General features: G+C 39.2%; 1 protein-coding gene and 1 long non-coding RNA gene across 6 annotated transcripts in view; one reads left to right on the forward strand and one right to left on the reverse strand.

Moving 5' to 3' along the window:
• The window catches only part of chinmo (Chronologically inappropriate morphogenesis), a 59,664-nt gene extending 32,872 nt beyond the window's left edge, over positions 1-26,792 (forward strand). For all 5 annotated transcript variants that reach the window (XM_011059157.2, XM_087415916.1, XM_087415917.1 and 2 more), the window contains exon 7: positions 16,515-26,792. In XM_011059157.2, coding sequence (XP_011057459.1) covers positions 16,515-16,774 — 260 coding nt within the window. In that variant the 3' untranslated portion in view covers positions 16,775-26,792. The remainder of the gene's footprint in view (positions 1-16,514) is intronic.
• The window catches only part of LOC105147852 (uncharacterized), a 185,093-nt gene that overhangs the window by 36,071 nt on the left and 122,228 nt on the right, over positions 1-26,794 (reverse strand). The gene's annotated exons all lie outside the window — the stretch shown is intronic.

The following is a 26,794-nucleotide window of genomic DNA, read 5'->3' on the forward strand; positions in this document are numbered from 1 at the left end:
AGAGACAGTGAAGATATTCTGTTGCGTTAATGTAAATGTGACCGTGAAGTTCTTTGAAGCTCTGCTCGAGTGAGAAGGAATACAACGAGAGAACCACAGTAGCGCGGTGAGAAAATTCGTAACCGTTGCATTGTTGAGTTATTCTATCGGAAGTACAGTTATGCTCACCGAGAATTCATTAAAGTGTTACTTTTTGTTAGAGCTCTTCGTTAGAAACCGTGCTACTTCGTCATACCGATCATCACCTTGGCGTGGAATTCACGCGACATCGCAGTGCCATTGCGCAAGTTATTTGGCAAAGGAAAAAACCGAACCGAAGTGTATGTGTGTGTGTTTCACGTGTAAGATTTGAATTTTATGGAATCTGTTGAAGCGGTTTCAAATTAGAATCACTTTTATTACTCTTCTGCCCGCAAAACAACGTCTTCTTATTCTTTTTATATGTGTTGTTAGTTAGACAACTGTTAATTAGATAACTGTTCTATATATTAGATAACTATTAATTATGTACAAAATTATTATAATGATTCAACATAAATAGCGTTTAAACATCGATAATAAAAATCTCTAGTGTAATTACCTTGCGAAATAGTATTTTGTTTATTTGAAGAATGGAATAGAGAAGATGGTTTTTTGTATTTAAACATTCATTATATATATATATATATATATATATATATATATATATATATATATTATTATATATATTTTTATAATATTTTAATTTAATATACATAATTATTTTAACGGTCCAAGAAAATTATTTCCAAATCTATATCTATATTTTATATATATATATATATACCACAGTTAAATTTTTAGAAATTTTAACAAAATCTTTCTGCGTATTATATAGTCTTTTTGTAAGAACTTTTGCAGTGACGTTTGATCTTGCTGCTGTATTCATTGCTGAAGAATGATATCAATCATATATTGATAAATGAAAGTTACATAAAATCAGCTAAAACGAAATTAAACAAAAAGACTTTGAAAAAAGCACGATCATAGAATTATATATACTTTTTTTTTTCTTTGGCATTTCATTTTCCTAACTGCAATATTTTCTTTTAAATTCTAAATATCACTTCTTGACTTTCTGTTAAGAATACGAACTCCATAAAAGAATCGATCAATATTGCATGATTGTCTTATGTTTGAAAGAAAAAGACCGATTTGTGAAATTCGCATTTTTATACTTAAAAGAAATTTCTAAGTTTACTATAATAATGTATCATAAGAGTTACCAGTCAAATAAGTCGCATTGATTCGATGTGAAAGACACGCATCGTGACGATACAACGGCATGACGTTTGATAAAATATTTTGCTTGGAACAAAATTCATTATCATTTCATTCTTCAGTCCTCAATCGTTCTGCAATGCATGCATCGACGACTTGTCGGTTATTTATGTAGATGCTTCTACCATCGTGAGTTCGTTATTTATGCAGTTATAGTACACCAATTACAACGAGAGCTTGGTGAGTGGCGACCGAGAGCAGTAAAAAAAGTGAAAGAATAGTTAGGTGACATACGAAATAACGCAGAAAGTGAAAGTGTTCTTTCGGGGGGAGGAGGAGGGGGAAGGGCTAACATCTCTTGCTCAGTCCATTCTGTCGAAGCGAAATATGTCGTTCGATATTGCTTAATTTGTTCTCGCTACCTGTGCCCTTCGCAACAGAGACACGCGAGAGAACTCGCGTCCCTCGCTCGTCTAATTCGCCCCGCTGAATTATGAATGGAGCTTCGTGCGAGGGAAGATAGGGGTAGTGCAGTTGCATCAGACATGTGCGGGTTCGCACACAGGTGCATGTCGTTGTCGGCCCTTGTCTTCCCTCGGTCGATTATTTTTTCTTCTGCTATCTCCCTCTCTGTCCGTTTCTTTTTTTTTTTTATTCTCCTTATAGGATCTCGCAACCCTTCTGCAATTTTGCGCACGTGTCTCGTAAAAGTTTCAGCTAGACTTGCGACGAACTTTAGCGAAAAAGCTTGTATAGTACAAGCAGCGACTCGCTTAAACATTAATTCGTTATTTCCGAGTATTAATTCCACGTGCGCCTTCACGTGCCTGCGACGACATTTCGCTGAATGACAATTTCGCATCGCCATGGAAAGTACGAAGGGTTTGTTTGACGGATATGGAGGCAAACATTGACTGTATTCAGCAGGAAAAGTAATTTTGTAATTGTTGTCAAATTCTTTAATATGATTGCTCTTGCCCCTAATTTTCTTTATTGAATATCTAAATAAACCAATTGTATTAAAAAATCTAACAGTTGCAAAACTGTTTTTTCTGTTGGAACACTGTTAAATCTGTATATAGTGTTAAATTTAATCTAATTACTCTAAATTTTTGCACTGAAATCTCACTTCAAAAGAGTGAAAATGCAACCACCCTTGACAAGTGAAAATATTTTACTTCTTGAAAAAAAAGTAACAATCTTCACTCTTTTAGAATGAACTCTCACTTTTTTTGAAGTGAAATTTCACTTCTTTGAAATAATAATTCACTCTGAAAAGAATGAAAATTGTCACTCTTTTTCAAGAAGTGAAACATTTCCTTTTTTTTTTTAAGGGTGGTTATATTTTCATTTCCTTTCTTGGATGGGAAGAGAAGTGTGATTTTACTGTAAGAAATTTAGAGTGATGTCGCCACTGCTTCTATTCAATTATATCGTTATTTTATACTAAATTATATTTAACACTATACAGTGTCAATTTGACGCTATAGATTTAATATTAAACATAGCCATTGTCAACGCGATATGAGAATATACAAAATAGAAATCATTATCATTAATATAACTAGAGGGATACTCTTGGATATTTTTTTTTATCTTCACGGAAAGCTATTATTAATTCCAAAAATCTCATGAAATTCTGATATTTAATTATTTTTTGCAAAATTTCAAAGATATAAACTTTTCCTATTTAAATTCGATCGTTATTATTATGAATAATTTTTCGACATTCCCTGCATGCACGCAAGTTGCCATTACATGCCATTTAAAAAAGAGGCCGCTCATTCGGCTAGCAGATTCTTAGAAGCGATTAGACATAATTCAGTCTTGCCGCGGCGTTCTACTGTCGCCATCACGAGACCTTCCATCACCGAAAATCGTTGCACAAGAAGAATGTGGGGACCTTTGCCCATTACATTGCGACAATGCGTCGAAAATCATACAACCGCATCAGCTTTCCTTCCTACGCAGCTATGTCGATTAAACGACTCTGTTACGTCAGGCCTTGGAACGGTATAAAATTAAATGCATGTCCTATTTTTATGCCCGCAACTCGCGACGTGGATTAGTCAACTCGTGTATTGGTGAATATATTATTTCGAACGCCGTTATCATGAAGGAAATAACGGAATAATTATAATTCTACTTTGTGCTTAATTTTTTACTTAAATAGATTTTTTATTCGCGATGCATACCGTAAGATCAACCGGCTCTTTGTGTACGACGATAAAAGTAGCTATTTTCGAGACGTGAGAAAATAGCGGGTTCCCTCCGAAGACAAGGCAGCAGATTCCTCGTGAGTTATGGGTTTAGGCTGTTTAGACGTTCCCGAGAGAAGATGCGAAAGGCTGGCTGTTATGTATGTCATGGCCAGGCGCGGTGTTTTAGAAAGAGAGTTAGAAGAGCATGAGCCCTCTAACTCACTGCAAATTATCTTCGTAGAAGAAAACGTCCGTTTCACGCGTGCCCGATAGACTTGTTAAAAAGTCATCATGATACCTTCAAAAACGTCGAAAAAATGGCATTGTTTTGTTTTTGGCGAAAAATGATAAATTTTAAATTTAATACGTACACAGAAATTTATAAAAACAAATAAATATTCGCTTAGATGACGCTCTATGACCGTCATTTATGAATATCTAGCACACTATTTGACAAGAGTGTGGTCAGAAAATGGCATGACAGACATCCCCACGTTCATATACAGTTCGTATTGATCGATCGGGGGGGGGCGGTAGTATGCGGTAGAATCGCAGTAACCCGAATTAGAGACCGCCCGGCCTATCCAGCTACGGCCTAAAATTGTTCGATTACTTCGTAGATTACACGAAATTATTATCTGCCCTTCATAGCGGCGGTTATTTACGCGACAAATTATTCGACCATATTTCATTCCCCATGTAACAATAATGTTCTTATATAGTTATCGTATAGTTATCAAGGAGACAACGTGTTCTATATATTGAATGTAATCTTCATCCATATCAATTGCAATCGAAAAATATAATATCAAAATTCGTACAATATCAAATTCACAAACTTCATCAGTAAACTTGCGAAAATCTTTAGTATTGGAACATGTAAAATATAAAAATATCAGCTTTTGAGGGCAAGAGTTATTATTGCAGTACACTGAAAAAAATTACTGAATCTTAATATATATAAATATATTTCTTTGAATAGTACTAAATAAATGTTTATTTACAATAAATAAATATTAAAATAAAAAATAATAGTTATATCACACTCACACACAAATTGTGATTCTTGTATCAAATAAATATATATAAATATATTTGCATTTAGTAAATATTTACTTAGAACTATAATTTGAACAAATATTTATTAAAATTTAATTTTTTTAAAAAGTAATATTATTTAAAATATACTATATACATATTTATATGTGACCTCTTTCGCAACTATTGGAACAACATTTATATATCTAAACGCGCATTACAGATAATCAGGAAATCGGATTATGCCATGCGAAAACGAGCTTATTATCAGTGTCGTAATGATTGCAACGATTGCACGTACACGTTTTCAGTAGGTCGATGCGCAGAAAGGCGGAGCGGCGGAGGGCAAGGAGGGATAAGCGAGATACGATCATCTGTGGTTGGCCTGTGATAACGCCTATCTTGATGTCGCCCACACACGCATGGCGTACAACAAGCGCCTCGCGTTTTCGTTGGGGCCAAGCACGAAAACTTCTCGACTACGCGTATTGTTTCGTCACACGAGCATACGTACGTGTATATGTAAATGGGTTCACATACAGTTCGCTGTTAACCGTTAGACCACCGGATATGATAGAAAGAAGGAGAGAGAGAGAGAGAGAGAGAGAGAACGACGGAGAGAAAGAGCGAGGGAGATCAAATGTGGGAGTGAGAGAGAGGGAAAGAGAATCCGCGGGTACAATACCGAATTCGGGTCACGAAATAATTCATGATAAGGCCATTGGAGCACCCGCTCGTAAGAACGAACTGATAAATGAAGCATGGAACGCAATCGAAAAACACACACACATACCTACATAAAAAGAAGGAACGCCTGTGTTTTTTCGTGAAGGTCTTGTTGTTTTTCATGAAAGAGCACGACACCGCGCTTTGACGTAATCAGGATGTGTGTATACGAGCATATGAATATGCATTATTGAGCAGAGTAATGATCGTCAACAGTGTAAGTGATAGATGTGAAATCGTTGATAAACGACGTGCTACATCTGATGACGATTATTTATACGTAATGTGGACGACGTAATTACGATCGATTCGGAAAGATTAATGTTAATCGGAAAATAATCGAGAATAGTAATAAACAATTTTTGAGGAAAGATCTTTTCAGAAATGATGAATCTACGAGAAGTGCAATTCTACGCTTCCTGATAATTAGTAAGTGGTTTTGGAATATTAACGAATGGTTCGAAAAAGATCGAGAGAAAAACGCACTTTGCACCGGAGGATGTATTCAATTAAAGCGGAGAATTTACTTGCGTTGATGTCTTTAGACTCGCGATGTGTGACAATGATCTTTGATTTGCATAACATTATACTTATAGCTCGCATATGTATATCCGTATCGTTTAACAATTGTGATTACTGTGCATGTAATTAACGGAGATATTTTCAATAGTAAAACAGAAATTATTTATTCATCGTGCAATAAAATGCCCCTTACAAAATATCCCATAATGATAATGATTATGACAACAGCAAAAAAAAAACGAGTGCACAAGAAGTATACCTATACAGAAAAGATATCTTTCAAAAAAATCTTATTTTTAAGAAGTAAACATTAATTAGAAGTAAGAATAATTTATTAACAAAAAATAAAATAAACTGTATATTTCTCAAAATTACCTAAAAGAATGTGTAATAATTAAAATGTATTTGTTTAATAATAATCGAAAATGAAAAATTGTATATTTGTATAAAAAGTATTCGTACAGTCAAGAAAAAGTTCTCATCAAGAGATAGTTATTTCTGCGAATTTTTTTTCTTTATATTAAGACAGAATATACTCATTGTAAATTGCTAATTAATATTTATTTTTTTTACAAATAACTTTCTTTAAATAAAAATCTCCTGTACACGAATACCTTTTACCTTCATTGTAATTGTCTCTTTCGACTCGTTGGAAAGCTGAATTGATCATTTTACTTCTCTTTCAACAATTTTTAATTATCGAGTTTCTTATCGTTTTTAATCATTGTGATTATTTCCTTTCTAATTACTTAGAATTTTTCTTGGTTTCATGGTTTATATTACATGAAACTGGAATCGCGGAAGCCCGGACGAAGCCCCGTCGATAGACGCGGCCATAAATTTTTCATTCATTTTCATTAACCATCGCCCACCCTCGGAGGGTTGAATTTTTTACCGTCGCGGGAGCGCGCACGACGCATTTTTTCCATGCTTCCTCCATACGGACGAGGACAAAATAGCCGGACTGTAGTCTCCTATGAAACCCCCCTCCTCCCCCTTTCGCGAGCTTTATTACCATACTCCTCGCATCGGCAAGCTCAAATAAAACAACGAGCGCGCCTTGCTGCGAACCGGCGTTACCCTCCGCCCACGCACAATGTGCGTAACCCTATCTTCGCTGGATATCCTCTATTCCTCGTCGTCCCCTCTCAGGTCCAGGTTTTCCTATACATAAAGGACCAACGCTGCCCGGTCACGTCTTCTTTCTCTATCTTTCTTATCGTTGCTGCATCGTGCGTGAGAAGAAGAAACCGGTAGATTGGGTCAGATCTCATGCGTGTGCGCGCACAAGAGGCATTATTATTATAGTATTTCTCAAAAAATAAACTACCTACTTAATAATCTTTCTTTCGCAATTAATTTTCGCTCCTTCTTAAATAAATCTTTCGACTGAACAACACATGAGTTCACATTATAAAAGTGGATACATGTGGAATATCCGATCGGGGAGAATGTTACCGGAAGACGGCTGAAATTCGTGTGCGATGCGTAAACATGTTAACGGCACCGTTTCGATGTATAGGCATAGAAATTAGGCTCTTGCGACGCGTGCTCACGCGCCTCATGCGTGTGCACAACGCACCGCATGCGCTGCGTCATTGCGTGAGGTTCGCGACGCGCACACGGGATAGCGCCAGCTACTCGACGCCCAGGCGCGTATATTTTCGTGGAGGAAGGCGGGGGTGGAACGTCAAATTGGGCGGGCAGCCAGGCGTGGGTGCAAATTTACTGCAGTACCACCACCATCGAGTCTCGCGAAATTCATCGCAGTTGATTATTACGTCGCTTCTTGCGGCGATCTTTGCGCTCATATTCGAAGCACATATTCCGACGACATTTCGTCGCTTTTACTAGCTGTAATTTAAATCACATCCAACAAATAGTGATATTAAATGTATTGCGCAGTATTACCTTTCATAAGACTGAAAAGATTGTGCGAATAATAATAAATTAGATTAGACACTGCAATTGTGAATAACACAAATTAATAAAAAGCGTCAAATATGATCAAAGCTGGATTTTCATGCCTAATAATTTTTTACATTTTAAACATATCTTTTGGTTAAATAAATGTTTTTAAACTTAAATAACTTATTATTGAACTTGAATCGCAATCATAAAGTGTAACTGAAGTATCTCAAATTAAATTGATCGTCCATTTAATAATGGATGATGCCAATAAACACTTTAAAAACATTATTATTACAAAAAATATCACCTCAGTCACACCTTTGAAGTGCTTTAAGATGCTTATTAGCATCATTAATAGTATCATCAATAGTATCTCAAAAAAAAAATCGATGATCAATTTGATTTGAGATATTTCGACATTAATTACGTTTTAAATTTGATGATAATCGACACGTAATTTAACTCGACCATATGTATATATATATATGTATATATATATATATATTTAGCTTCTACTTATATGAATAATATTAATGTCGATTGCTCGACGCAAACTTTAAACAAATTGATCCTTTTATCATCGAGCAAAACTCCAGTCAATTTTGCGAGAGTATTCGCTATGTTATTACCATTATCTTTCAGCCTTTAGAAATCCACTAATGTCGGGAGAGTGCAGAAATACGACAGTTATTCTTACAATTTCACGCACGTGAGGAATGTACTAACGCGAGGAGGGCCAGTGGATGCCCTCGAAGGTATCGATATTTTCAGGAATTCGTGTTTTCCGCTACATCGCGTAGTGTAGGGCTCCGAGCATCCCTCGCGCCGGGCCTACCGCGCGTATCAATCAATAACAAATGCGTGCGTGCACGAGGCTGCGTATATGCGCGCGCGCACGCAATGCGGAGAAGCGCTTACGCGTGTGTATACGTGCATACGCGTGACCGGCGTGACGGCCACGCGACGTCCGACGTCCGACGTCCTCGCGAACAAAGCAATCGCACTAAATCGCACGTCTCCCTGGAAAATTATGTCTACACTATTTTCATCACGGACACGCAGACGCTCGGAGACACGCAGCTTTTTCAGCGTTCACGCGTCAAGGAAGTGAGTCGACAAGCACTCGTGGGAGTGGGCGGACAACGTAATTCGCAAAATGTTTATTCGCGTCAGAATCGATCATGCAATAACAGTACATGTCAAATAATAGAATGTTATTTTTGGTTGTAACGCATCTTGACGTTTAATAATATCTATATGCAAATTTGCAAATACATTTTTCACTTCTATTATTTGCGTGCCGATTCAATTTGTCGGACTTGAAATGCAATTATAAACTGAAACTAGAAATAATATCACAATTCACGTTGATTATCAATTTAATATTGATGCTAATAAGAATTTATTATGAAAAATGACCTCAAACTCTTGACTTTTCAATAATCGAATTGGTAAGACTTCTTGGAAAACCCATCCTGGAAAGTTCCAAGTTCAAATTCTGGATGAAATGATATTTTCCGAATTAACTCTTATTAGCATCATTATTAAATTGTCGTTTAATGTAATATTATTTCCTATTTCAGTTTACGAAGCGTTTTAAATCTAAAAACTAAAATTAACAGTTTATAGAACTGAAGAATATATTTGCAAATTTGCATATGAATATTATTTACGGGCTCCACGATTAGCTTCGATCAAAAATAGGATTCCTTGATTTATTTCATCTATTATTTAATTTAAATTAGAGAATAATTATCTCATTATTCTTAATTGTCGAATATTAAATTTAACTCTTCATTTAATTTAATACTCGATAACATTAAGAATAATGGGATAATTAATTATGCTATAATTAATTTCCAGGCATATATGCTATTACAAGTTACATTGATAAGAATAAATCAAATAATGGATGAAATAATAAATCAAGAAATTTTATTTTTAGTTGAAGCGAATATACTTACCAGGAAGTAAATTGATATAATCCGAACCGCTAGAGTTCGAAAACAGTTAAGAATCGAAGGGAATTCGAAGAAAGGCCTCGATTATGCATCTCGGTCTATTATATACAATACAAAGCATGTTAATTATCAAAGGTTAAAATTGAGATTTCTAATTTTAGAAAATAAATGAATAAAAATTTTTTTATACTGCACTTTATGTAAAGAATAATTATCTTCGCAGGAAAAGTTGGCCATCAAAAATCCGTTTCTACTAGCGCGCGAAATAATGAGGAGAATGGATCCTTTTTGAAATCGCACTACGCCGATACGAGATGATATTGAAATACAAAACGTAATATTCCGTCGCAAATAGCTAATTTTTCAAAATTGACAAATTTACTTGAAACGGATTTTTGCGTGGCCAAGTTTCCTGCGAAGATAATTATTCTTTAAATAAAGTGTAGGTATAAAAAATTTGTATTTATTTACTTTCTAAAATTAGAAATCTTGATTTTAACCTCGTGCACTTTGATAATTAACATGCTTTGTATAACCATATATAATAGACCGAGATGCATAATCGAGGCCTTTCTTCGAATTCCCTCCGATTCCTAACTATTTTCGAACTCTAACGGTTCAGATCGCTTCGCCGACTACGTGACCAAAGTATTTCAGAATTTCAACAAGCTAACTAAACTCGCTCTTCATGGCCCTGAGGAGATCAGGAAGACCTTCGTCAACTCCCTGTCCAAACTACTATCGTTTTCTCGGAGTCCTCTATATTTCGGAAATGGAAAACGATAATCTATACTTTAACAATGATCGATCTTCTATCATACGCTCCATCTTCGCTCCATCTCTTAACATTGACAACATTATTACCTCTCCTCATATCACAGCAAAGTTATTACTTGTAGCGTTGTGTCTACGAATATAAGGAGGTTTTTATTTTTATTGGAATTCCAAAGAAGTTGTTGCCGATAGTTAGCGATAATCAAAGCGAAGATATACTATATCTTCAATCATCGATATCGCGAATCAGGGAGGCCTGGGAAGTGGCGTTGTGCGGGTTATGGTTCACTCCAGTCTCCGAGGGGTTAAAAAAGGGAGAGGGTGTGCGCTCGTACCGCCATCCCTTGCAAAATCGACCGGGTACCAAGCCGGGATGGGAACAGCGTGGGAGGCCTGAGCTCCCTTGATTTCGGGTTGCAACGCACGTTGCCTGACATTGATTTTCCTCTGCCTCGCCCTCCTCTATCTTCTCTCCATTTTGGCCCTCGGCCTCTTCTCTCTCTCTTTCTTTCTCTCTGGCTTCCTCAATATCGTTGATTTTGCCATCCCGTTCTCTCTTATCATGCCGCGGTCTCTCTTATCCTTCCGATTTGTTCGTCCCTTTGTCCCTCTTTCTCCCCTCTCTTTCTTCATTCTCCTCTTCCTCCTCTTCCATCCTCTTCCTCTCCCGTTTGGAGCGAGTGCTCGTCCAAGCGACCAATTTGGCGCCACCGAACGAAATGTGTCAAGGCCTGGCGAGATCCGCAGTGCCACACAGCGCATACGCACACGCATCGTTCTATTCTCTCTGCGTACGCAGCATTTTTAACTTTCCAGCAGGGTGGTTCCGGTCAGTTCAGGACCTCTATTTTCTACATAATGAAATCCTGCAGTATATCCGGAGGCTCCAGTATTTCATTCTTATATTATATCTGCCATCGCAAAAGAAAATAGATGATCGTTATCGTATTATCTTCTACGGATACTTCTTAACTGTAAAATTACATTTTCATATACACGGCGATACAAGCTGGGTTCTAATTGCCGTAATCGTCGACACAACACTACATCCGTATCAATCAGCCCAAGAATTATTAGTCGGTATAAGCTTGTGTTTTCTAGTGACAATTATGGGCTTTCAACAATAATTAAGTCATTATCTAAACTTTAAGTCTTAAGCCGTAAAAAATTGATCAATCATAGTCAATTATTCCCACATTCAACTGTGATTGATCAATTTCTTATGGCTTAAGACTTAAATTTAAATAATGATTTATTATAGAAAGTCTATAGTTATGTATTACTAATTGCAGCGGGTATAAGTGAAGTTGGAGAACGTTGGGTTTTTGCTCTTTTTCATTCAATACAAGTTGAAGAAGCTACATTTAGAGGTGTTCATAGTCCGTTCTTATTTTAAGACCATCTTAAATGTCTTAAGATGTTAAAACAATCCTCTGATTTGGCTGACATTTTAAGACAGTCTCAAATATAAGAATCGACTATGAATATCAGCTTTAATTTGATTCTATTTGGAATCGCAACACAGCGTACATTCTGTTCCAATTGAATCATGCACAATGCTATATTTTGTACATTTCTATGTACATTTGTATTAAGATGTGACAAGCAATTGGAAAGCACTCTATTTTGCGTACCCTGAACTGTTTTGAGTTAACGCCATATCATCTTTGACTCTGGGCCTCCATTTTCCCAGCTCGCTCACATACGCGTCAGCGCGTAAGATATCAGCGGAGGCGCGGGCGAGATCACTACGCATCCGGGAGGGCCGAAAATGAGGACGAGAGGGCTGGGAGGACAGGGCCGTACGCTGATAACAGTGATACGCTTGAAAGGAACGTTGCGGCCTGCGATCGATCGCGGTAAAGCCGCAGTGAATAGCTGCAAGTTGCGATAGGGCTGCGTGTCAGGAGTCACTCTTTGCGTTACATATTTGTTCGATCTATTCAGCCGAAAAGAAAAAAAAGGGTCAGATCGACCGATGAGGTGTGGGGATTGAGGGACGGGGGAGACCTTGGAGGCTGCCGTTGCGTTTCGTAACTTAACCTTTCCATTTTGCCGCCTCCAATCTCCCGTCCGTTCTGCTCCTCCTTCTCTCTCTCTCTCTCTCTCTCTCTCTGTCTCTCGCCTTTTTCCTCGTTCCTCCGCCTTCTCTTTCCCCAGGCCCTCCGGTCAAACACGCACGATTCCTCCAAGAATTGGAGACTTGCTCCAAATCGCCGTATCCCCTTTCGCATCCTTCCAGACCATCGACTCAGTGGCCCTCAGCGATCCTCCCCGGGATGTGACGATAATTCGAAGCGCGAGCGAATACCCAGGCTCGGGGGACTAATTGGATCGCTCAATTATTTTCCGAGGAGCGTTCGAGCCCTTCATAATAATAACGGTTTAATAACGCGCCATGGAGGGAAAGACAAACTTTGTTTTTTAGGACAGAGATTCGAGCAGTGACATTTCCTCGAATTATTAAAACTTCAAACGATGTAGACTTAGACCGTGCCTCGATTCCGTCGAGGTACTCTCGCGCAAAACGAAATTCGCGAATTTTCCAAGAATTTCGGCGCCGATCATGGCTCGCACCTCGATACACTCGGGAACGTGTAGCTAGCTACGTGTGGTAATCATCGATAAACACGAGACCCGGGCGACGGATCGGCGATTTCTTGGGCGGCGCAGATGGCGCGGTACCTTTCCCAGAAGCGTCCCGCTTCCTGACCGGCATCGTTTCTGCATGTTTCAGGGGCGTATCTACCCCGCAGCTTCGTCCCGCCTGCCCTTTCTCCTTACGCGAATGATCCTCCTCATCGAGCTCTCTTCCCCCCCCCCCCTCTCTCTCTCTCTCTCTCTCTCTCTCTCTCTCTGTTTCTCTTTCTCTTTCAGGGCCCGTCCGGCCACTCTCCTCTCCTTCTCTCTCTTCCGGCTTACGGCGTCTTCGCGCATACGAGTGCCTTTGTTCCGGCGCGCGGGTCCTTTGTGAATTTCATAGTCAGCTGCACGAGACCGTGTGTGCTGCCCCGCGGCCTCGTTTACATTTTCTAGGATGCCATGGCCCTACTATTTTTAGGCGCAGTCCGCCACCAAGGAGCCGGCGCGGTTCCGTACGTAACACGCGCACATCGTGTTTTTTTTTATACGCCGCGACTGATATCGTCATTCGCCTGTATTTTTGGCGCATGTTTAATGATAAATGTGGTCGTTTATTCCACGCGTCAAGTTGACATCGAACGCAATTGTGTATCAAACGAATAAATCTCGGAATCGCGTAACGTTGCATAAATGATGGGAGGGTGACACTAATATAGATAATAAATGCAGTGTAGATAACAATTAAGAAAAATGACCGAGAATGATGATTGAAAAAAAGAAAGATTTCTCATAAGCCACGAACGATGCAAGGAGATTTCTAAAAATCGATTTTTTTTGTATGAAATGTATCGTACATGCATACAGAAAAATATTTACTGTACACAAGTAATAATTATATATTTGTTTCAATAATATTTGAAAAGTTTATATAACAAATCTGTATTATAAGTCCATCACAATTTATTCAAAGTATTCTAAATCCTGGTAATATTTCAATCAAGATTATTAAATTAAAACAAATATATTTGTTTATTATATAAAATTGCAATTTTATAAAAAAAATAAATTTTTGTTTTAAATACATAATAATTAATTCTAAAATTTGTAATAAATATATTTTAAAATTATTATCAAGAAAATGATTCTTCTTTATTAAAGATAACTATTACTTAAAAGGAAAAACATAAATTAAGTAATCACTTTTCTTAGCAACAGAATGATATTTTTTCATGTATACGTCACTTATCCAGACGATTATTTATGCGTTGAATGTGGCAACAATTTTTACGATATTCTAGCGTGTGACTGACTCGTTCCAGCGCGATTCTTCTCATCATTCGCATCTTTCTCTGCCATCTCTCGTGACACCTGAATCGCTGTAGCGAGGAATCCTTTCGTTTAAGAGAGAACGGCCCCGATGATGGGCGGTCCCTTCTTTTTTTATCTCCTTCGACTCTCCACCGAACTGTTTCCGATTAATCTATATAATTTCGATAATGACACGGTGTGTCACACGTAGCCCGTTGGTGAATGGCCCCCGTTCAACTATGCTCGTGAAACGCAAACGCAAATTTCGGCCAATTCATCGACTGTGATTCAGCATAGAATTACGTTAGAACTTATTATTATTGTTAAACGCACGCGCGTGCAATACCGCTGTTAGGGACCGGTGATGTCACGATGACCCGACGTTTGAGAACATCGCCGCATCTCTTTGGGATTAGACAAAGAGGAATCTCGTGTGGGTTAACAGGCGACGAGACTAACGTGTTTCTCATTCGGAGGCACGTCATTGATACAGTGCGGAGTCTCTCCGACTTCACAATGAGCTTCTTGCTTATACATTGGGATGAAGTTCGAGGACGGTGTCACGGCCAGCTCCCGTATAACGTTAGCTATTTCGATGCTATCAGCAAAGTTAGTAGTTATTTTAATTTTTATTGCACAAATTCCATGTTGTGTAAATTTAACAGTACTTTCCACTTTAGATAGCAAAAATTATTCTTATCTTATTCATATTCTTATCTTTTTTCAACGTGGCGTTAAATTAAAAAAAAAAATTTAACACATTATGACATACTTTTAGAGAACGGTATATCTTTACAACGCATCATAATTTATATCGATTTTGAATCGAAGCAGCATTTAATTATGTATCACGTTTCTCTCGAAGAATGTTTTTTCTTAAATGCATATTTTAAGCATTTAGTTCAGTCTAATATTAGCATGGTATATTTTATAATTTAATTTCACTATTCCAACAATGTAAAAACGTCAGCTTTAGAAATAATCTTAACAATATATAAACAGAAAATATATTGCGTCTACTATTATAATGCGTCGTTACGTATTGTGTAGCAAGAAAAATAATCGTACAATAATTAAGGTCTAAAAAATTGCGACTATATCGGGTTTAGGGTAACAATTTAAGAAATATATAACAGGCTGCGTAACAGGCTGATAAAAAATAAAAATCAATTTTACATCATAAATAAAGTGACCGTAAAAAAAAGCTAGAATAATGACTAAGTCCATTTTTATTTTTTATGAATATAAAAACAAAATAAAAGTAAATTAAATTGGTAGATAAAACAAACATTCTTAATACTTCCTATTTCTACACAAACGCATTTTTCCTAATTTTGGACTTGTGCCACTTGTCAACTAAGGGGCTCATATGACAAAAGGTCTATTCGCTAACACTTTTTGCACTCGTCAACATCTTCGCCTTTTCTCTCGTCTAAATATATATTTATCTCATTTTAAGTGCAAATATTTGTGTAGATTTTAGCAACGCGAACAGAGCTGTAGATAGTTTATCGGCCGCGATCGGTTTTGCGCGTTCGTGCGTAGGAGGAGGCCGAACCGGTGCGGCGTGGCAGTTGCCGTAAAATGTAAATGGTACTTCTGGCGCAAGTTAATCGGGTTGGACGGGAAGTATATTAGAGCCCGCAGAGCTCAAGGTTGGCCTTGCACGCGCCAACAATCTCAGAGGCATTGGCCTAATGCTCCACCATGAATCGCCTCAGCCTGAACTTTGTTTTCTTCTCGTCGATGGAACTAATGGCGAAACGCGATTGCGCACTAACAGAAAAAATGTATGTGTAAAAGAGAGAAAACAAGAGAGGGAAGAAGAGAAGCTGGGTTGCGCAATTTGCATTCGGTCCTCCTTCCACGAAGGTTTCGCTGCGGCATTACACGTGCGTTTATACGCAGAACACTATGATTAGCTCATAGGCTTACGTGTTGATTAAATCGTGGAAAAATTTTAACTACGTTTGAAAAAAAAGAAAAGATTTTTTTTTAATGCCAGGTCTTTCGTATAATACCAATGTATATCACGATTGAGACAGTTCCGTGAAATATTTTTTGGTGGTCTATTAATATTTTTAACCGCCACGTACATGAGCGACGCTTATACTCTTTTGAAAATTATAGCGTTCTTATTTGCCGAAGTAAGTTTACGGCCGATAGTAATTTAGCGCCAAACAAACGTAGGTATAATCGGTTTATTTATTTAACGAATTGGATTTGTAAACAAAGGTTCCTACTTTTCCAGGTAGGAAATTAAAGTGCCCCTTCTGCGAGAGACTGTACGGCTACGAGACGAATCTACGCGCTCACGTGCGGCAACGTCACCAGGGCATCAGAGTACCGTGTCCGTACTGCGCGCGAACGTTCACCAGGAACAACACCGTCAGACGGCACATCGCGCGAGAGCACAAAGCCGAGCTCAGCATGAAGCAAGAATTCCAGCAGTCCAACCATTCGGTCTCGGACACTGTGCTCTCCAACATCTCGGACACTGTGCTCCAGTAACAATGTCTTCGGCGTCGCTGTCATTCTCGCCGTCGCCATCGCGGTCGCCGTCGTGGTCCACGTGCGGTGGTACCGGAAGCAACAATTCCGGTAACCACTTCGCCAGAGTCGACCGCGAGACTGGACCGCGGTTAGAGCGTACGAGACGAGAGGAGAGGAGAGGCTGCAGTTAGGTACCTTCGTTTTCCCTTCGTCGTCGTCAGCGAACGCCGTCCCGATTCCTCGTCGCGAGAGTGATCTCTCCGCGTGCGCGTCTGGAATCGTCGAGAAATCATCAACGAGGGGCACGACTATGAAGATTCGTAATGGGGCAAGAAAAAAAAAACATGAAGGAGGCACGGAACAACGATGCGCACGGCGCCTCGAGCACGCTCGCGAAAACGCTGCGAATCACAAAGCTAGTCAATGAAAGTGCAACGGTCAAGTAAGGATTATTAACTAGGAGCTTTTTAAACGAGAGACGAGAGATAGCGAGTGAAGGTAACGACCTGAGCAGCGAATATGGCGCATAAACACGTACACGCAGAGCCGTTATAGCGCAGGCGACTGCGACGAGAGAAACCAATGTAAACTCAGGTAAACTTAAATCGTGGCGCGAACGAGCGCCAGGAGAAAACGCTACCTTTTGATAGTTCAACATAGATCGGATTACTCGCCGTCGCATTTTAATCGTTAACGCCGTTAACCGGTTTACCTGTTTCTGGTACTACTATCGCTGTTGAGAAGTCGAGCCTATAGGATCGCGACGTACCGATGTGCGATACCTATATCCAACACGTTACGTTTACGTTTACGCGCGCACCAGTGCCAAAGACAAGACGCTTTTTCTACTCTGGAGTAATCACACGTTAATTTTCAGTTTCGCCTTTTTATACACTCGCGTACAACACGCACTCCACTATTAATAAATATATAATAATCGCGCTGGGACCCACATATCCGAAATCGCGCCAAGACGACACCCGACGAAGTACACACCTTTTATACAGTTACGATTTTATATAACGTTTACGAGAGATTACACTGCGATTCTAGGGCGGACGACTGTCGTGCGATTAGCCGTGGGAGAGTCATACAGCTGTTCACGCAGAAATACTTCTTGGCGAATGCGAATGTACCTAGCACGTCGACCGAGCAATAATCACGTTGATACATCATTATACTATATTATGTCGACATCGATTTTTCTGGAAAAAAAAAAAATGATAATAAAAAGGAAAAAAAAAACGAACGCATTCGCCACGGAAGTTTGTCGCAACGGCTGCGATGCCTCGCGGCGAAACGATCACTACCACTTTGTTACCTGTTTACAATGTTTAAAATGCGGACTTTTGTCCGGAGCAATAGTCGCGTACCGTGAATATAGAGTATAGCCATCGATCACACACGTGTGATTTTAAACAGTGCGCGCGGTTACGCGCGAAATAGTTGCTATCCCGGTTGTATGAGATGTGATCAATGCAATAGATTTATATTACACATTACCTATATGTATAGATATATAGAGATATACTCCTAGTCAGGATGGCACCCACGATATTACTTGTTACAGTATTTACACTTTATACAGATTAATCTGTCTTATTTTTGTTCCGTTTACTTGTTCTCCCTTTCGTTTATTATTTTTTTTTGTTCTTTCGCAGAAAGTTTTTAAACGGTTATTCTCACAACGATATCCGCCTACCGTAAGTTATCAGAGACAATAGAGACGATATAGAGAATTATTTAGTATTTAAAGCGCGTCGTGCGCGAGCTGGGGATATAATAGTACACGAGATAGAAGCCGAAGAGAGTTCATTTCCGTTCTTTTATTTCTTTTTTTTTTTTGTATTTTTATTTTTATTTTTTCTTCATCTCTTTTCTTCTTCTTTTTTTTTTCCCGTTTTCTAATAACATTCAACATGCCAAATATATACGTGAGCACTCGTCGCGCACGCGCGCGCATAACTCTGCCAAAAGTATGACAGTACTACCTCATCGTTTTGCAATGCATTACACACAGGGAACACAATAGCGATATATTATACAGTACAATAAAACCTGTACATTCCGTACAGCCGCTACTATTATTACTACTACTATTACTACTACTTTGTCCGGTTAATGTCGGAGCAGTTCTCCTGCCATTGCTACCCTCTTGAGAGGGTAGCGCAAGATCGTGGATCTCGGAGCTTACACAGACCGTAGATTAATTTTAAATTAATTGCTACATGCTTCGCTTGTATCATAAATCAGAATCCATTCACGCTAGTCAAACACATGTACATTCGATGTTTTGTTCCTTCGCTACAATCATTCCCGTCCCGAATGAATTCATGAAGTTCATTCGTCCGAGAAGCTCCGAGATCTTTGATTCGCGCACGTGATGTCTATCTATACGTGAAATACAGTGAGAGCAAAAAGTATTCGTACAAGGAAATTTTTTTTATAAAAAAAGTATCTTGTTTGTAAAAAAATAAACATTAATTGGTAATTTTGTACAATGAATATATTCTGTTCTAACATAAACAAACAAGCTTCGCATGTATTTCTGATTTTAGAAGCTAAGTTTTTCGATTGTACGAATACTTTTTAAGCATCCATACAATAGAATTTTTAATTTTCGCTTATTTTTCAGATGATATATTTTCTATAATTTAATACACACGCATCTTTTTGGTATATATAATTTTAAGAGATACATACCGTCTATTTTATTCGTTATGAATAAATTGTTAATTACCCACCCAGCGAGAAATGATCGTCAATTAAACGTCGGATCGACGTCGAATTGGTGTTGAAATCATCGTATCGACATCGATTCGATGACTCATTTCTCGCTGGATAATATCCTACTTTTCAAAAATAAAGTTTTAAAAAAAAAAAAAAAAATATTTTCTCTGTACGAACACTTTTTGCACTCACTGTAGGTCCATTTTCTTTCCGTTTTGTTGTCGCGAGGGCGCATTATTGAAATAACATAACATGTATGTACAACTGTGAAGCCGTAGTGAGTGAACGCGAGAGCGAGCGAGTGCGTACACATATGCATGAGCAGTCGTGAATGCGCGCGTGAAGCGATTCGCGGGAAGGAGGAAGAGCCGCAATTATGCGTCGTGATCCGTTGCGTCGAAATTGCAACGCGAAATCATCAACGTCCGACGTGTCGTCGAACGTTGCTGAAGCGGTCGCGACTGGTTGCACCGTTTTCGTCCCGGGGATGAAGCGAAAGAGGTGATAAATACAGAGTAGTGTTGATCATCGAATAGATCGGTGAGATTAGATGAGCGCCGATGCGCTGATGAAGGAGGTGGTGAGGGAAAGCGAAAATTATTCGAGCGTAGGTGACAACGATTGTCCCGAGGGAGCGTAAAGGGAAGTTAATCGCCGAGGATGGGATTAATGATGCTGGACGACGGAGATTACATAGTTATAGAGAAGTTAATTCCCGGGGGAGAAGCCGCGGGAAAAGGATATTCAAAGATGTTATGTGTCGTTTACGTATGTGATGATAGGAACATACACACACGCGCACACACGTACATACACGTACACAGAGAGATAGGGAGGAGAGAGGAGGAGAGAGGAGTTATGGGAGAGAACATACGTACACACGCACGTGGACAGTACACATGCTAGTGTAAATAGATACGGTCGCGTATGCCAAGTTATATAATGAATCTTTTACTTAATATATATACAAAATATATATATTGTTTTCGGCTGTTCTGCTAAGCAGAGGCAAAGGCGGGAGGGGGGAAGGATACCTTTAAGTGGTACAATGAATTAGCGTTAAGTTTAAGTAGAAGAGGGATCGAGTTATTGGCAGAGTCGAGCGGCGAAATTCGAAAGTTAGAATAATAACGTCAGACGTGGAATTTCTGGAGGGGAGGAGGAGTCGGTTAAACCCAGGGTTTAATTGTTTTGTCATACGTAAGGATTAGGAGTGCATACGTAGTAAAGGTATTTCACACTCGACACTTACACGAAACACACACACACACGTACACATACAGCAGATCGGAAGAGCGAGAGGCAATGTCGGTGAAGAAAATTATAAGAGAAAAGTAAAAGAGCATACGTACCTAAAAAAAAAAAAATAAAAACGACGTAGAATTAAAGTGAAAATTTAGAATTAATTATAGTCGTAATATTATCTCGACATCGATTATGCGCGTAAATGTATTTGGAACGGCCGAAAATCGGCAATTTCACTCAAATCGATTATGAATCGTCATTGATTTCGTCGTATCGCTTTGCTCAAAAGTAATCGAATGATTCTTCAACGCGCTGTCGAAACGAAATTACGATATTTTTATTGTATACTTTTTCCTCTCGATTCTCCCCGAGCTCGTCAATACCGAGCATCTTCAGCTCGAGGATAATATTAGTATATTCCAAATTCGCTGCTACAGTCGATTTTCGTCGAGGTACGCGCAAGAGACGGACTCGCGATCGAAAATCGAAAGTGTGCGAAACGAAACGCGCGCGCTTTCAATTTCCAAGTTTTCGCGATCCGTCGTACGATGGTATAAAAATATAAGATATTCCATTCCCAAGAATGGTTACTCTAAATTTAGGGCAAGTATTTCGATTGTTTGTTCTGATTTAGTCTGCTGGCCATTATACGCAACGAAATACCTTATATTCTTATACCACGCGTCGTACATCCGGGTGTAAGAATTATATTTGGTCTATATGTATATATATGTACCCGCAGGAATACACACACGTACACACAGACAGACACGTGCACACGTACACGACACTCGCGCGACGCGCGTACGCGTGCCACGCGCGCATACGTACGCGTATGTATGTACCATTATTGTATCACGGCGGTAGGATAAAATGTTGCATGTTGTTTCTATAATATGTGTTTTACGGATTGAGAATCCTTTATAGATGTCGTGTGTGACACAAGGCTTGACACGAGAGACGAGAGATGTTCACACCGTGGCCCGTTCGTGCGCGCACGCTTTCGAGAGGCGAAGAACGCGAACGCGATCGCGCGAGAAAGCCGGATAATCAATGTATATAAAAAAAAGAGAGATTCGTGAGTAATTTAAAATTTCCAAAACACGGTATCATCATTTCTAAATTTCATCTTCGAAATTAAGGAAAGTGTGGCGACACAAAAATTTCACGAGAAAAAAAAAAGTCTCGTTTTCAATCTGGTACTTTCGGTCAAAGATTCGAACGTTATTGAAAGTTGCATCGGACTGGGAAAATTGTCGTTAAATTGATCATATTATATTACAATGATTTGACCGCGGTATTCGAAGCTGCGCGTTCGAGCACGTCGGAACGGACGATTGTCACGGTGTGAACGGGAAACCTTCATTATCATTCGCATCGCGCGGGCAGCGAGCTCCGGGACAGACAGAAAAAAAAAAAAAGGAAATCGCGGCTGCCCGCGGGAGGAGAGTGAGAGAGCAAAATTGATGTCATCATTGCACCTACACCGCGCGCAGAGAGTGCACCGGCAACTACTGTACCGTTTGCTCGTATAGTATATAATAGTACTATACCGTAGTTGATAATGATTACATAATACATGTATCACGCACGCATAAGCATATTTAAAAATCGACGGAGCAATGAAAGAAAGAAAAAAAAAAGAAAAAAAAAAGCAAAAAGAAGATACGGCAGAGGGAAGAGGGCGACAAAAAGAGGAGATGATGAAGAGGAAGCAGACACATGGCGTAGCGATGTCGCAAAGCGGGACCTCGAACGTCCGGGGAACGAGCGGCTCGTTTTCCGGCTGCAACTTATAGTACAAAGTAAACGTAATGTTTAAGGGTTAACAAACAGAACAGACAGGATGTGTGGATTTTGTAAACTTACTATACACGCTGTAAAGAAAAAAAAAAAAGAAAAATTATATAGGTAAACACACATAGAGAAAAGAGAGAGAGAGAGAGAGAGAGAGAGAGAGAGAGAGAAAGAGAGCAAAAACCAAGTGCGCCACGTGGCCGAATGCGTCGGTGACGAGCTCGTCGTCGAGGACCGTTCCGCGCGATCGGCCTCCGCTCACGGAGTCCAACGCGATCACGATGAACGATTTCGCCGTATCCTTGTATACCTCAACGTCGACATGGGTCCGTCCGTAACGTCGCGATCGAATTGAAACGTTAATGCGTCGACGGCGAACCGTTTCGCCGCGACGTCCGGAGAATCCGTGTTTGTACTCCCGAGGCGCGACAATGAGACGTCGCGCGCCGCGCCTATCTCGCGTTCCCCCGTTCCTTATCTTATCAACACAATAAGACTGACCTCTCATCGTGGCGACGTATGCGAGAACACTGCCACAGAGGCCGGGCCGGGACCTCCGCTAGCCTCGTCGCCGATCGCAATTTCAATAACGGCCCGCGGCCGCCGCAATAACGAATCACAATACTTTGTCACACACTAGTACAAATGCTACCTCACACACGACATACAGGGTGCGCACAGAATGAAGCTTATGAAAAAAAAAAAAAAAAAAAAAAATAATCTCTGTGTATAACATGGTAAAGCGATAGTTTGCAAGATCGGATAGGACCGTCGCGTCGCGCCGCCGCCGTCGCCGTTGCTCTTATTTCGGGGAGAAAAGGGAATAAGGGGGAAGATTGTGAAAAAAAAAAACATAGTAGAAAAGCTGTCAATGATCGTGCAAGCAACCCTTCCGCTCCAGGAAAACGTCGACACGGCGTACGGCGCGTCGCGAATCCTTTTCTCTCAGGAATATGAAAACCAAGTACAAACTACAAAGTATAATAGTCTATAAGGTTCTTAATAAACATAAATCAATGAATCAAGCGATGCAATAGTTGAGTGTATAGTAGGGACTGTGTCGGTGTGTTCGTTCGTTAAAAGACCTCTTCTCTCCGATGTATATCGCCAGGTGTCAAACGCTTTGTTAAATTCACAACCGCGAATCCTTGATCGTTCGCCATGGAAATCAGTCTAGGAATATGAATGACCTCCGAATTGATTCGCCAAAAATCGATTTTTGCAAGAGATAGGCCTGAAACCAATCTCTTTAGTAAAAAAAAAAAGAAATGGAAGAATCGATCTAAAACCTTTTGTTTAGAAAAATCGATTTTTCGCACAAAAAATCAGTTAAAAATAACTCTTTTCGTTTGGAAGGAGATCGATTTTTTTAGAGAAACGGAGCATTCCTAGAAATTATCGGACTCATCGCCAATATCTCTCTCGCGATTTTCCCGCACGACCAAAGTCGAAAGACGCACAGTTACGCATAACATAAATACAGGCATATAGCGAGTCCACGCGCTTCTCTCGAGTTCTGCGAATCCTTTTCTCATACGTTAAACCGTGTGCGAATGTTCTCGTTGCTACAATATATATATATATATATATATATATATATATATATATATTTAAGTAAAAACGTAGAAAAACTTAAGTCATAAACGGTAAGCAAATCGGCCAGTAAAGAAACGTAAAATTGCCTTACGTTCTCTGTTGCGATTGGCTAATTCGTTTACTGCTTATGTCTTACTGCCTTACGTTTTACGTTCCTGTCTTTATCTTTCGTTGACTCTTAAATTGTTTCTCGTCCAGCGATGTTAATTGTCTCCTTTCGTAGCAGCAGCCGATTGATCATCCTGTTCATCGATTTCTGTTTGGCCAAACGGGGCACGTCGTTTAAATCCCACCGAGTTTGTGTTTTCTTTTCTTTAATATATGCATAGAAAGTAATATGGTTATTTTAAAAGAAAAATGTAATAATGACAGGAAATTCCGTACAACATAGACGCAAATTAAGACTTCACTTTGCTTTCCGTTTCGTCTCGGTGGACGCGAGAATCACCGTCAGCAAAATCCCTTTCTTCTCTGATTAATTACCGCTATTTTTTCTTTATCATTTTATTTTATTTCCACGTCACCATGTCGGCGGAAAAACGCGAGTTTTTTTTGAGTTGTTAGACGCGAATTGTTTACCTAGTACTCGGAGAATATCGATAAATCAGACTTCACCAGTGCTTACATACACATAAATAAACAAATGCACACAATCATATAATATATTGATAAGTATACGAAACCGCTTCTACCTCAGACTCCGTATCTATCTATCTATATATATATATATATGTATAATATATATATATAGTTACGCGCATTACCTACGGTTCCTCCGATTTCTCTGTTTCCGCGAAGTATTATTTTCGTTCTTCGTTTTCTCCATCATCGCCGCATATTTACGCTGAGGTGAAGTCATAGATATGCTGGCATCACAGAGTAGACAGCAAATCTTGTGAGATTTATACATAAATATACATATATATACATATATATTTAAAGAAAGAGAGAGAAATAGAGAAGGGAATATATATATATATATATATATATATATATATATATATATATATATATATACACATATATATATGCCCATCGAACCTTCCGATATCACATACCCCTCCCCCTCTTCTACCCGAGTATAATGTAAATACATCCGTTTATATTTATTTATTTATGTTTCTATGCGCTGGACGCGTCTATGTTACACGCAATTACAAATTAATTAATAATCTATCCCTATATTAGTAACAAGAGAGAGAAAGAGAGAAAGAGAGAGAGAGAGAGAGAGAGAGAGAGAGTACATTCATTTTTTAATATAAATATATATATGAAAAAGTATATATATAAATACATATAAATAGATAGTTATATATCTAATATTAAGGAATACTTGTTTAGATCTTAAGTGATCCCCGTCGTCGTGGTCCCGCGATGCGACTGCACACTCTTCGAGAGCTGAAGCAAACTCTACCTATAGTAAAGCAAAAACGAAAACGAAAAAAAAGAAGACAAAGAGAAAAAAAAATGTTTTATGCGTTTATCTGATGGCGCGGTGCACGTTCGGGCGAGCTTCTTCCGTGCGCCGGAAATGCCGCAGGGCCCGAAAAATCACACGGCAAGCGTTTCCCCGCGTATTTCACATTGGTCTGAGTCGACCTTATTGCGATCGAGCATTGCCTTCCGGGACTACAAAATCTCTTGCGTTGAACCGCAAACGCACATAATCGAATTCGCCAATTAAATAGACTTATGTAAAGCCGAGCGAGATTAAGGCGAATCACTTCGATTTCTTGACTCGGCACGATACTTGTCGCCAGACGACGATGTCAACGACCGAGGAGGATGTCACTTGACACCTACGAAATCCTTTTCTTGTTCGACTCACGCTATACTGCTTTCGTTCGTACCATTTTCATCCCTTCGTGCGGATGAAATCTATCGAGAAAGTTTTCTTTTCCGGGGTAAGCGTGAAGCTCGCGGCGTGCGCCGCGAATACGTGGTTACCAATTTTTGTTTTAAGTTGAGAGATTAAGTTTACGTTACGTAATTATTGCTGTATATGGGGTGGAAGGGAGAGAGAAGAGAGATGCGAGGCGCCGAAATCGGGCTCGTTTATCTGCGGCACGAGCGAGGTGCGCATGGGCATAGTTGCGTTTTCGAAAATACGAAACTTCGCGGGTTATTATCGAACTATTTTTATTTATAAGAGGCGACACAGGTACGCGTGCGTGTGAGTGTGTGTGTGAATGTCTGCGAGGAAGAGATCGATGCGAAAAGAAACAAATACGAATTCGCATGAGAAAAACGAGAACCGATGAAAGAGAAACACAAGAGGGAAGAATGCATGTGTGTGTGTGTGTGTGTGTTTGCGGATATGCAAGAAAGATGTGAAAGAGAGGAAAGAGGCAAAACGCGGAAGTGGAATAGGAAGAATGCCGAAACTCTGCCATCGCAAAACGATCCCGGATGGGAAAAATGGAGTTGAAAGAAAGTCTTCGAAGACAGAGAGCATGTAAAAAAAAAATACAAGTTTCTTTTTTTCTTTATACTCCGAGCGCGAACAAGATGGCAGGGTTTCGTGGCTATGCCGTTGAGTGTAACTCACCCTTTTTGTTTGTATAAAAATTAATCGAAATTTAATTAGATTATTAATAACTGTTCGATTACTGTAAAACAAAAGAAAACTTTACCATTAATTATAAATTACAAAAAACTTGGAGCACCATG

Source organism: Acromyrmex echinatior, chromosome 19 (genome assembly GCF_024713525.1).
Source record: "Acromyrmex echinatior isolate Ae372 chromosome 19, ASM2471352v2, whole genome shotgun sequence".
Lineage (NCBI taxonomy): Eukaryota > Metazoa > Arthropoda > Insecta > Hymenoptera > Formicidae > Acromyrmex > Acromyrmex echinatior.